The sequence below is a fragment of the Chiloscyllium plagiosum genome, chromosome 6 (assembly GCF_004010195.1).
Source record: "Chiloscyllium plagiosum isolate BGI_BamShark_2017 chromosome 6, ASM401019v2, whole genome shotgun sequence".
In the NCBI taxonomy this organism is placed as follows: Eukaryota; Metazoa; Chordata; class Chondrichthyes; order Orectolobiformes; family Hemiscylliidae; genus Chiloscyllium; species Chiloscyllium plagiosum.
This window is the reverse complement of record NC_057715.1, coordinates 104,077,489-104,089,177: the sequence shown is the minus strand read 5'-3', so window position 1 is coordinate 104,089,177 and position 11,689 is coordinate 104,077,489. Positions and strand designations below refer to the sequence as shown.

Here is an 11,689-nt window from a genome sequence, read left to right as displayed (position 1 = left end):
CCTGTTCCACCAATGAGATCATGGCTGTTCTGTATCTAACTCCATATACTTGCCTTTGGCTCATATTCAGGAATATCTTTGCTTAATAAAATGTTTATCGATATCAGATTTCAAATTAACAACTGATCCAGTATCAACTGCTGTTTGTGGAAGAGTTCCAAACATCTATGACCCTCATGTATGAATGTAATTCCAAATGTCTCTGCTCAATGGTCTGACCCCAATTCTCAGTCGATATTCCCAGTTCTAGAATTTCCAACCAATGGAAATGCATTAACATTACCTATCCTGTCTGTTCCTGTTAATATCTTGAAGACTTTGATCAGATCACCCAACGTCTTCTAAATTCTAAAGAAAAAGGCTTAATTTGTATAATCTCTCTTTATATTTTAATGTCTGATGTTCAGCCAGCATTTTTGTAAACCTACATTGTATTCCCTCCAATATGTCCTTTTGAAGGTGTGGTGCCCAGATCTGCTCACAGTACTCCAAGTGGGGTATAACCAGGGTTTTGCATAACCTCTGCATCCTTATCCTGCAGTCCTCTAGATATAAACAGCAGCATCCCATTCACATTTCTTGATTTGCTGCACCTGTCAATGACATTGCAAAGATCTTCACCATTTGTTGACTCGATTTCAGGCCATTTGCCAAACCATTAAACCAAGTGGGTGCTATAGAATACTTTAAAACTATTGCAAAATAAATAGCTATTCTCTAATCTCCTAATACTAAAAGATTATCTTTTTCAGTAGTCCTTTGAGAGAAATCATTACTTTCTTCAACCGTAGGTAACTAGATGGTCAAATGCTGCATCTGTATACTCTGCCATGTAGAGCAAGTAGTGTTTTATGATCCAACAGGGTGGATGCTCAGATTTTTCAATGCTCCTTTCACTAATTTTGGACCTGGGCCTGTCTTGAGATGCTCAGGATAGTTGGCACCTTTGTTGATGTTTATTCCTCAGTTTAGATTATCTTGGGCAAGTTGCATGAGTTGGTGGGGATATTATTCGCTTTTTGTATTGGAGGGGGTGGAAATAAGAGGACACACTGCAGCTTTTTTTAATCTGGCCTATGGGTAACAAGTTACTCTGACAGACTCCTAAGTAAAAAGCTTGTTTAGGAAGTCTACCGTCAGGCATGCAAATTATGTCACCCACACGAAAAGTGATTTGTCAGTAACCATTGCCTCAATGCTGAGGATAATCAGCTTGAAACATGCTGATATTGGATTTAGCAGAGGTGTTGCTGGTGATATTTTTCTAGGGGTTCAAGACGTCTGCTGTGCATTGTCTATGTCTCCTATGCACACTAAAGGGTAGATAATACTGCTGCTCTGAAGACCATTAGCTTAATGTTAGCTTTATTTCAACTGCTCTTTCAGGTCTTGTGTCCAAGAATTATAATGCAGTTAGAACAAATACCTCAAATAAATAATTACAAGAACATTTTATCTAATCTTTTTTAATCAGAAAACTACCTGTAAAAGAGGATGCTCTGGAAAATGTCAGTGACAAAACTCCAGAAGTTTCAATATATAAAACAACTGAAAATACAAACACAATTTAGGAAACAAAGATTCATACTTAAAGACGATTATCAGTGTATCTGAACACATGAACTATCATACATGTCTTAAGGACAAGCCCGTTTTCTTTCCTTTCTCCCATTACTCCGAATGATGTGTTTTAAAACAACATCATTTTAGGCTATCCTTCACTTCTAAAGAAGGATGCAAAGTTTTCCTCAAAAATAAAAAAAATGCCTCAACCCAAGGCAAGAAACAACACCAAGAGCTTTATGGTGTTAATTTGCAGCAGAATCTGTTCTGGTAGCACCACAAAACATTTCATGCATATTATTCACCAGAGGCAGAGGGAGCAAAAGTTACACGATGGCTTCTGCTGCTCAGAGCACCTAAAACCCGCTATTTATAAAAGGGAACTATTGCTTCCCTTTGTCCCATGAAATGCCAAAAATGAAAGTACAACTATAAAACTTTGAAAGAAATTACAGAACATTAAACTGAACAAATATCTAACAGGAATAAAGGACTGGGGGGCAGGGGTCAATGGCAGAAGGAGAGGGGAAAAGTTGCTGGGGTGATGTTTGTCAGAAATCTCAAGGTCAAGATGGAGGAAGGATTTTTTTGAGAGACATTAGTAACCCTGCACCCCATTTCGCAAAGTTCCATACACCCAGAAGAGATGTCTAGAAGAGACAAACAGCAAAACAAATGTTTGGTGCTTGAATAGAACATGAATAGGATGAAACTTGTGGCTTGAATTATCTTTTTCAAACTAGAAACATATTTTACAACACATTGCAATAGGTGGGTGGGTGCATTTAAACTATTCTGGATTATATAATGCCTTGTGCAAATTCACTATTTTAGTGCTTAAAACAGTAGAACTAAGTTAGTATTTTCTAGCATCAGTAATAAAGAATATTACACTTACTTACTATCATGCTTTCTCATGTACTTTTTTGGTAAAACTTCAAACTTTTGGTTGCGTGGGTCAAATACAAATACTGATAGAAGAACTGGACAGTGGCAAATCTTGGTCTTCCCTGTTTACATTTAAACGAATAACTGAGGCAAACTATATTCTTTGTTGTAACATTAGAAAAACTAGAAATAAAGTACAATGACATTAAACAAATAGCTGCAAACATTAACAAAACATAACACTAATGACTAATAGGACTCACATTGAAAAAAATTATGAAAAGCCGCAAATGTGAGGTAATTTTCCATTTAGTTAACTTGAAGTATGGCAGCAGGAATTGTATGGATTGACCTTTGGATATTAGGTCAGATGTGGCATCGACGCATCACTTAATCTTCTCCAATATAAAGACACTCTAAACCTGTGTATGTTGTAATATAAAAAAAATCAAGTGCTTCCTCTCCTTAGCAAAATAAATTAAGTTTTCACATTCTCCTCATTTTCCCTCCCTAGTTTCCTGGACTAGACAGCAGTTCACTGCAACTACTATGTTAGTCTAAAACAATCAGCTATGAAAATCTAACTGAGTATTTTAAGTAGAACATGAGATTCTGCTATACATTGAGAAACTGAAATTTGTAATTGGCTGTAACTGGAAAGAGCTGAGGTCACTGCGGACCACACAAGGTGATTCGTTCTGGGGAGGGGAAAATGATAGTAGGAAGAGGCATGGATAAGCTGGGAGGTCGGTGGCGGCCGGGGGGAGGGGGGTGGAGAAAGAAGAATCGCATTGCGACTTTAAGTTCAAAAATCAGTGGCCTAGATGATGGGCAACAATACACCTAGACAGAACAATAATTTTTTTTTAAAAAAATTGGCAGCAATGCAAACTTTTCATGGAGTACACATACTTTCTATGAGTTTCGCAATTATAAAACACCAAGCTAAGGTGATTACAGTCTGGGAAAACTTCTACTTTTTTGGAGGCAATTAGTAGTTAATATGTTCCCACCCCCCACAAGATTAACAAAAAGAAACTTTCAGTGCAGCTGGATGTGTCCAAGAACATGCTGCAATAATAAAACAACGCCAGTCACCAGGAAAACAATTAAAATGTTCCTTAATAGTTCAATTGTTATCATGCCCCAAGACCACCTTAAGGCATTTAAAGTAAAACTTGCATCTTTAAAAACATTGATAGAAATACACTTGTTATTCATCTCTATTCATGGGGCAGATCATTCTGGAGTGTAATCTACAGCAAATTCAAATATTGCTGCCCATACAGAGCTATATATATATATATATATATATATATATATAAAAAAAGGACTAATATTGGCTCAATTACATTTAGCACAATGTCCTCAGTCATTCAAGTATTGATCACCTCTGTACTGAATTAATGTGACAAAGCATGTTTAACCTAGTTCTGCTGTCCTTGTTGTGTTGCCGTGACCGGGAATCTCTCCCATAGTCTTGGTTCGGATTTTCTTCAGAATTTCTTTTCCGTAGCCTGCTCCTTTCTTGCCGAATGTCAGTTTCAGTCTCAGAGTCACTCAATTCAACATCAGGGCAGTAGCCATCATTATCCTGGTACGCTGCCGTTGTCTGGTGCTCAGAAAGCTGCTTACTCCACAGGCGATCTTTGGCTGACCCCCTTTTTAAAGGCTTTTCACAGTTTTGAAAGTCTTGTGAAGTCCTCACTAAACCATCCAATCGGTCCTTGCAAGGCTGACCAAATTCCCCCAACTTTGATTTTCTGAAAGTGCCCTGGTTGGCAAAATGATTTTTAAGAGTTGCCACTTTGTCATAGGAGGTTTGACTGGAACAGTCTCTCTGAATAATAATGCCTGACCTTCCCCTTAGGCCATTTGATTTAAGTAACCCTGGATTATTGTTGTCTCGCATCTTTCCATTGGCATCAGCTGATTGTCCACGTAGTGTTATGTGAAGCGTGGATGGCTTGCCAGATGTCTGCTGCACGTGACATTCGGGGGATAGCAGTGAGCTACCTGCTTGAACGTTCTGCTTATGGCGACTACCAGTCAGCAACAGTCCATTGCTTCTGTCATCAGGTTTCAGCCAGTGATTGGACTGTAACTTTTTTTCACTAGTTCGTGAGCCTTGTGGCGTTGCCAAATTGTTTTTACTGTACAAACTGCCATCAATGTTTAGGGACAGTGGACCATTGGCAGTAGTGGTCGCATCACTGTTGACACTTTGCGAGGGTTTTGTAGCTGTTTTTAGTTTTATTGTGATTCTTGGAGGGTCATGGAACATCAGTCCTTCTCGCGGTAAGGTCAAAGGAAGCCCTTAAAAAGAGAAAAGGTGTAAGCTCAAATAGCAAATGCACTCCCCTTTCCCCTCAATCCCAAAATTTCAAGTAACTTGGAAAAGGGAGATGGGTGTGTGTGTGTGTGTGTGTGTGTGTGTGTGTGTGTGTGAATAAGTTACAAAGAATTGCAAGAGAACAAGCAGGTGAATGAGAAATAGTTGTGCCTTAAAAATACATACAGTTAAGAGTGAATTCAGTGAAGTCAAAGTTGCTTTTGCTGTGCATATTCACAATTGTAACATGACAAATAAGGTTAATGAGTTACAACTATAGATAGTCAAGTGGAAACATGTGGTGGAAAGAGAGACTTAGTTCACAAACACAAAAAAGCAGCACCAGATCAAGATGTTGAGGAATAAGGAAAAATGGAGTAACAGCACGATGGCTCAGTGGTTAGCACTGCTGCCGCAGCGCCAGAGTGGGGGGGTCAATTCCAGCCTCCGGTGACTGTCTGCGTGGAGTTTGCACATTCTCCCCATGTCTGCGTCGACTTCCTCCCATAATGCAAAGATGTGCAGGTAGGGTGAATCAGCCATGCTAAATTGCCCATAGTGTTCAGGGATGGGTAGGTTAGGCACATTAGGCAGGGGTGAATGTAGAGTAATACGGTAGGAGAATGGGTCTGGGTGGGTTACTCTTCGGAGGGTCAGTGTGGATTTGGTGGACCAAAGTGGCCTGTTTCCACACTGTAGGGATTCTATGATCTTCTATCATGATCTATGTCAAAAGAGAATAGTACAAGGATATCAGCAGTCACGGAAGAATCTTATTTGGCTTGAGCCAAGAAATACTACAATACAGAGCATATTCTATAGACTCCAATTATTAGGACAGGCAACTTAGGTACAAAGGAATCTCTAGGCATATACGTAGTGAAAAAAAGGCAGGTAAAAAGGAGAAATCTGGCTTATTAGGAACCAAAATGGTTCTTTACTGACGAAAGCAGAGGGCATGGCTGAGGTAATAAAAGAATAATTTTCACATATCTTTGTCAAGCAAGATGTCTGAAAGTATAGGTGCAAAGAGATGGAAATTTATCTGAATTAGCGAAGAATTGATAAAGAAGGATTAGAAAAGTCCAGCTGCTAGATCAAATGCAGTAGATAATTGAGGGAAGGGTGGGGTGATTTTGAAAAGCTTTATCATGAGGGGTTTGGACTGAGTACTTGGGAAAACAATTTGAATTTGCAGAAGGGCTGAGAACCAGAGGATACAATTTAAAAAAGGGTAAATAGTAAAAGAACCAAAAAGATAATGAGGAAGCACTTCCTTATGCAGCAAAAAGTTAGGAACCACAAGGTAAGGTCAGATTAACTTGTGCTAAAAAACAAAGGGGAAAAATTGATTGCAGGGAAGGATGACTCTATCTAAACTGTGTAAACCCATAAGAGGAAATCAGCCTTGTTGTAAAACCCTCTTTGCCAAGGTGCTGCACAAGCAGCAAGGAGTTGAAAGGTTCAGGGCAGGTGAAATGTAGATTTGAGGTTTCAGTCAGATCAGTTGTGGTATCAATGATTCGATCTTGTCGTGGATCAGAGTTGAGGGGCAGAATGGCTACTCTTACTTCTTGTTCATATGTAGACAATAAAAATTTGAAATTGGGAGAAAAAAAATGTTAATGTGACATTTGAATCCAATGTGTTACTGACTGTAGACATGCAAGATTAACCAACTTCAGACTCTAGAACAGGCTTAAGTATTTCAGGAACAATAGCATATGGTGTACAAGTTGCTGTCAAAATTGTGACAAGAATAGATTCTTAAACATGTAAGAACAAGGGATGATAAGCATAATGAATACACAAGGGAAAGCTTTATGAAGGAAATTCAGGAATTCAAATATTTGAAAAGAAATCTAAAGGAAAAGAAAAAGTTAACTCAAAGTTGAATATAAATGAATTGAAGTTATAATGTAGATTAAGGAAATTTGAGGACACTGTCAGTGAATCAAAAAATGTTGTTAAATCAAGAGGATGCAGAAAAGATGTACAAGGATATTGCTGGGACTGCAGGGTTTGAGTTATAGCAAGCGACTGAATAGGCTGGAGCTATTTTCCCTGGAGTGTCAAAGGCTGAGGGGTGACCTTATAGAGATTTATAAAATCATGAGGGGCATGGATAGGATGAATACCCAAGGTCTTTTCCCTAAGTTAGGAGAGTCCAAAAATAGATGGCATAGGTTTAAAGTGAGTTGGGAATAATTTAAAAAGGAATGGAGGTGTAACTGTTTCGTGCAGAGAGTGGTGTGTTTAGATGGAGCTGCCAGAGGAAGTGGCAAAGGCATTTAAGATTATAACATTTAAAAGGCATCTGGATAGTTACATGATTGGATAGGGTTTAGAGGGATAGGGGCCAAATGCTGGCAAATGGGACTAATCAGATTAGGATGTTTGGTCAGCGTGGACAAGTGGGACTAAAGGGTCTGCTTCTGTCCTGTGTGAATCTATGACTACAAAAGGCAAAATTCTTGAGAGAGAAAACATTACTTGGTCTGTCACAATAATGATCTACTCTACCCAGGGTCTTAGTATTAATATCATGAACTCCTACTTTCATCACAAGGCTGACATCATCCATTTCGACTTTTCACTAAAAAAAGATAGTGGCCAGCATTTCTCAAACCGCAGCTGCCTGTTGCTAGATGTTGCTGAACAGGAAGCATCAAGATTTTAACCCAGTGACAATGAAACGATAAGTCATATATTCTCAAATCAGTATAATGAGAGACTAAGTACAGTCCCTAACTTAAGGAACTTTCTTCCTCATCAAGCAGTGTTACTTCTATCTCAATATGCTTCAATCCTTCTCAAGAGCTATCGATCTGACTCCTCCTTTTTGAAAAGCATCTGCTTTTTTTTCTGATACTGTTATAACATTCAAAATAACAAGGTTTAAGGAATCCCCAGCCCATAAGTGTAGGTTAACGGAAGGCACATGCCCAATCATATGATTGCAAGACCATTAATCCAGAAACCCTGGTAACGATTTGGGGACCCAGGTTCAAATCAGTTTTGGCAGAGGGCGGAATTTGGATTCAAGTAAAATTCTGAAATTAACAGTTTAATGATGAAAGTCCAGTATTGATTGATAGAAAAAAAAAGCCATTTGGTTTACTAATATCCTTGGAGGGAAGGAAACTGTCATCCTTATCTGGTCTTGCTTACATGCGATTTCTGATTCACAGTATTGTGGATACCCTGTAGGCAGTTAGGGATGGGCCATAAATGCTGGCTTAGCCAGTGGCGCCTTCATTCGGTGAATGGAAAGTAAACCCATCCAATTCAGCAACACTTTAATATTACAAGGGTCAGCAGAATAGAAACTAAATGCACAGGAAATAAATGCAAGTGTACAACTTACCAGCAGCAATTTGCTGATTCATCAATTGGATATGCAAATTGAAAAGTTGCTCTTGCACTTTACTCTGTGACAACTTCAATTTCTCTCTTCTGCTCACCATGTAGCAAAGGTTCCTCACCTGAAAAGAATGAGCAGCATTTCAATTATTAGCGTTCTTTCCAAGTTATTTGTAACCCACAACTTACTGCTTTATTATAATAGAGATAGGAAACAAAAAAAAAACACAAACCCTTTCTAAGTCTTGGCGTAGATGCATGAACATCTTCATTCTGGAATGGATCTGATCCTCCTTGTGTTGACTCAAACAATTTTCTTCACCTTCCTTTGGAGGCAACAGCGGTTTACTGAAATTACTTTTTCTCTTTAGCTTCCAGTACTCAAAAATATATTCTACCACCTGCTCAGAGAGATGCAGTTCACTAGCCACATCAGCAACCTTTACCAAAGTGTAAAATTCTTCTTCTAGCTCCTGAAGCTTCTGTGCACGCAAACCTTTCTTCTCTGTTTCAGTCTGTTTCTGTTTCTGCTCATGTATTTTTGCATTTTGTTCAGAGTCACCTTCTTGGTTCTGTCTATTTTTGCTGTGCTTGAGACAGTAAGACTTGAACTTTACCTCATCACCATCATCCAAGATAGTCTTCATCTCCAGACTATGCTCAAAAGCACAAGTTACATGAAAGGCTGTGATGCAGCTCTTTACTGAACACTGAGGATTAATAGGAGAGTACAAAAGATTAATTAAAATTATACATTCCAAGAGCTAGTGTTAAACAGTTTGAATCAGAGTGGTTACAGCACAGGAGACTGTTATTCAGCCAGTTGTCATAGCATTCACAATACACATACAGACTCCAGTATATAAAAGCATTTATCCACAACAGTTTTTACATTTTCTCAATTGTACATTTTAACTCTAAACATTTTTATCCATGAAAAGGCGCTTTAAGATTACAATCAATCGCACAATTAGAAAATTCCTGAATTATGAAAAGAAATACAGGCATTGTTCTAAATCTGAAAGGAATCTGCTAACAAAGAAAGATTCAAACACTCATATTTAAAAAAGGTTAGAACCACGTGTCAGTATTTTGGACTTTAATCACCCACGTCTTCAAATCCCATTGCAATAATGGGGAAAATTTAGCCCACATGAAACTAGTAGAATCACTTGTACTACTGCAACAGCTTTATGAAAGGAACAGGATTGTCACGGTGAAAGTAAAATGTGTTGCTTTCGCCTCTCTATACCAAAAGATCCTGACCAGTTTATATGTAATTTTGCTGCAGAACATCGCTTTTATTGGGAGACAATGAAGTGGTAATGTCACAAACCTAAAACGACACAAGCTAACATTGTGGTGGTGATGAAAGGTGTAGTATAGGTTCAAATCCCACCAGAACAGTTGGTGGAATTTAAACTCAGGAATACAAAGCTAAATGACCATGACAACTGTCAACAGTAGAAATGGCAAAAGTGTTCATTAATTTAACTGCCAGAGATCTTGGGTGCAAAAAAAAGGTTTGTCCACTGAATACACAGTACAGGAAGCTTGTGGTACAGTGGCAGTGTCACTGATCTTATAATCTGGAGGCCCAGACCAAATAATCTGGGATGGGAGCTCAAATCTGATCATTGCAGCTGGTAGAATTTAAACTTGATTAATAAAATCTAGAATTCAAACCTAGCTTCATTGTATTAGTAAATGATTGTTTAAAAACCATTTGGCTCATTATTGCCTTTTAGGAAAGGAAGTCGGTTTCTACCTGGTCTAATTTACAGTTACTTCAGATCCACAGCAATGTGACCGACTCTCAACTACCTGTGAATGGCCTAACAAGTGCAACTAGGGACAAGCAACAAATGCTGGACTTGCCAGTGAAAGAAAAATAGCTTTCAATTTGTGGTGCTAAATCAATACTTGTCACTGATATTACAGAGCTTGTTTAAAAAAAAGTATAATAGAGGGTTACAATGAAACCAATTTAATGATTTCTAAACAGGGAATTAATTACAACTGCAAAGAGCAGCTAACCATATGGAATCCAGGGTCCTGCTCGTAAGCAATTTCTGTGCCACTTGCCTTTATAAATAAATCACTTACCTGGAGTCACTATTTAACGGAGAACATACTGGACTACATTTTGGCAATAACATATGATCAGTTCCCTGATACAAATCCTTAGTTAATTTCTGGAAATTCAGCAAAAGATACTTTATCAAAGCGGTCAGGATCAACAGCAGAGTGGGTAGAATATGTACATACGAAAAATATAGAGGACCATTAGCCTCTTTCCATTTAGAAAGAAAGAATGCAACATAACTATTTATCAAGCCCTTAACCTAAATTTCACAGGAAAGGCATACCTGAATGCAGGCACCAGTCTTTAATTTGCAAAGGCTGCAGACTAATGACCATCGGCTTGGTGGAATGTGAGACACCTTTGTAATTGGTTCCATTCTTTCAGGGCAGGCAATGCTGACCTGGGATTACATATAAATATACTGTTAGAGCATTTCCCCAAAGGTGCAAATAAAAAAAGTCAAAAATTTAATTCTGATTAGACTCAATTTATGGGCAGCTCCAGTAGGTTTGCTGCATTTTGAAAGAAGCTATTTGATCTTTTTCAGAAAGTGGTATGCATTCAGACCAATTGTCAGCAGGGTCCTCAATAATTACACTTTTCTAACAACCACTATTTTGAGTGGGAATTCTCAAAAATAGAATTTGGGGTCAATAGCCATAAAAATGTTTTAAAACCTAAACTTCGATGAAAATAATTTTGCTGTGGAGAGATAATTCTAATATTTAATTTTATTCAGTGGACACTTGTTGCCAAAATTCCAAGATATTTTGTCAAAGCTGAACAATAAACAAACACTTGTTGGCTTGTAATGTTTTTGTTTCCACAGCAGAATTACTATATTGTGTGAATTGAACTCAATTAATTAATCTCAACCCTCAAAACACAACCAAGTCTTTGAGATCTTGGAGAAGATTTGTAGCTCAAGTTGTGGATCAGATTATCGGTTTGCTCACTGAACTGGTGGGTTTGTTTGCAGACGTTTCGTCACCATACAGGGTAACATCAGTGAGCCTCTGGTGAAGCTTTGATGTTCTATCCTGTTTTCTTGGTTTGTGTCTTGGTTTGTTGTGCTGGGTGATATCATTTCCGCTTCAGTTTCTGAGAGGTTGGTTAATGGTATCCAAACATGTTTGTTAATAGAGTTCTGGTTTGAATGCCAGGTCTCTAGGAATTCCTGCACGTGTCTTTGTTTAGCTTGCCCCAGTCAAACCAGTGTCCCTCTTCATCTGTGAATGGGTACCAGTGATAGTTGGTCATGTCTTTTGGTGGCTACCTTCCTGCTGGTTTATCCAATGTAATGTTTGTTGCAGACCTTGCAGGGTATTTTGTATATTATGTTCAGCCTGCTGGCTATTGGTAGGGGGTCCTTTAAATTCATCAGTTGTTATTTAGTGTGTTAGGCTTGTGGGCCACCATGATGCCTAAAGACTGGAGTAGTCTGCTGGTCATCTCTG

At 38.4% G+C, this 11,689-nt stretch overlaps 1 protein-coding gene across 4 annotated transcripts in view; it reads right to left on the bottom strand.

Annotated features, from left to right (window-relative positions):
* Positions 1 to 371: 371 nt before the first annotated feature.
* jade3 (jade family PHD finger 3) overlaps positions 372 to 11,689 on the bottom strand; it is a 52,150-nt gene continuing 40,832 nt past the window's right edge. For 2 of the 4 annotated variants that reach the window (XM_043692315.1, XM_043692316.1), the window contains exons 10-14: positions 10,516 to 10,632; positions 8,380 to 8,856; positions 8,151 to 8,268; positions 3,879 to 4,767; positions 372 to 593 (exon numbers count right to left, since the gene is read on the bottom strand). In XM_043692315.1, coding sequence (XP_043548250.1) covers positions 479 to 593; positions 3,879 to 4,767; positions 8,151 to 8,268; positions 8,380 to 8,856; positions 10,516 to 10,632 — 1,716 coding nt within the window. In that variant the 3' untranslated portion in view covers positions 372 to 478. Of the gene's footprint in view, positions 594 to 1,450; positions 4,768 to 8,150; positions 8,269 to 8,379; positions 8,857 to 10,515; positions 10,633 to 11,689 lie in introns of those variants that run through there. The other 2 variants (XM_043692318.1, XM_043692317.1) reach the window with 2 other exon arrangements.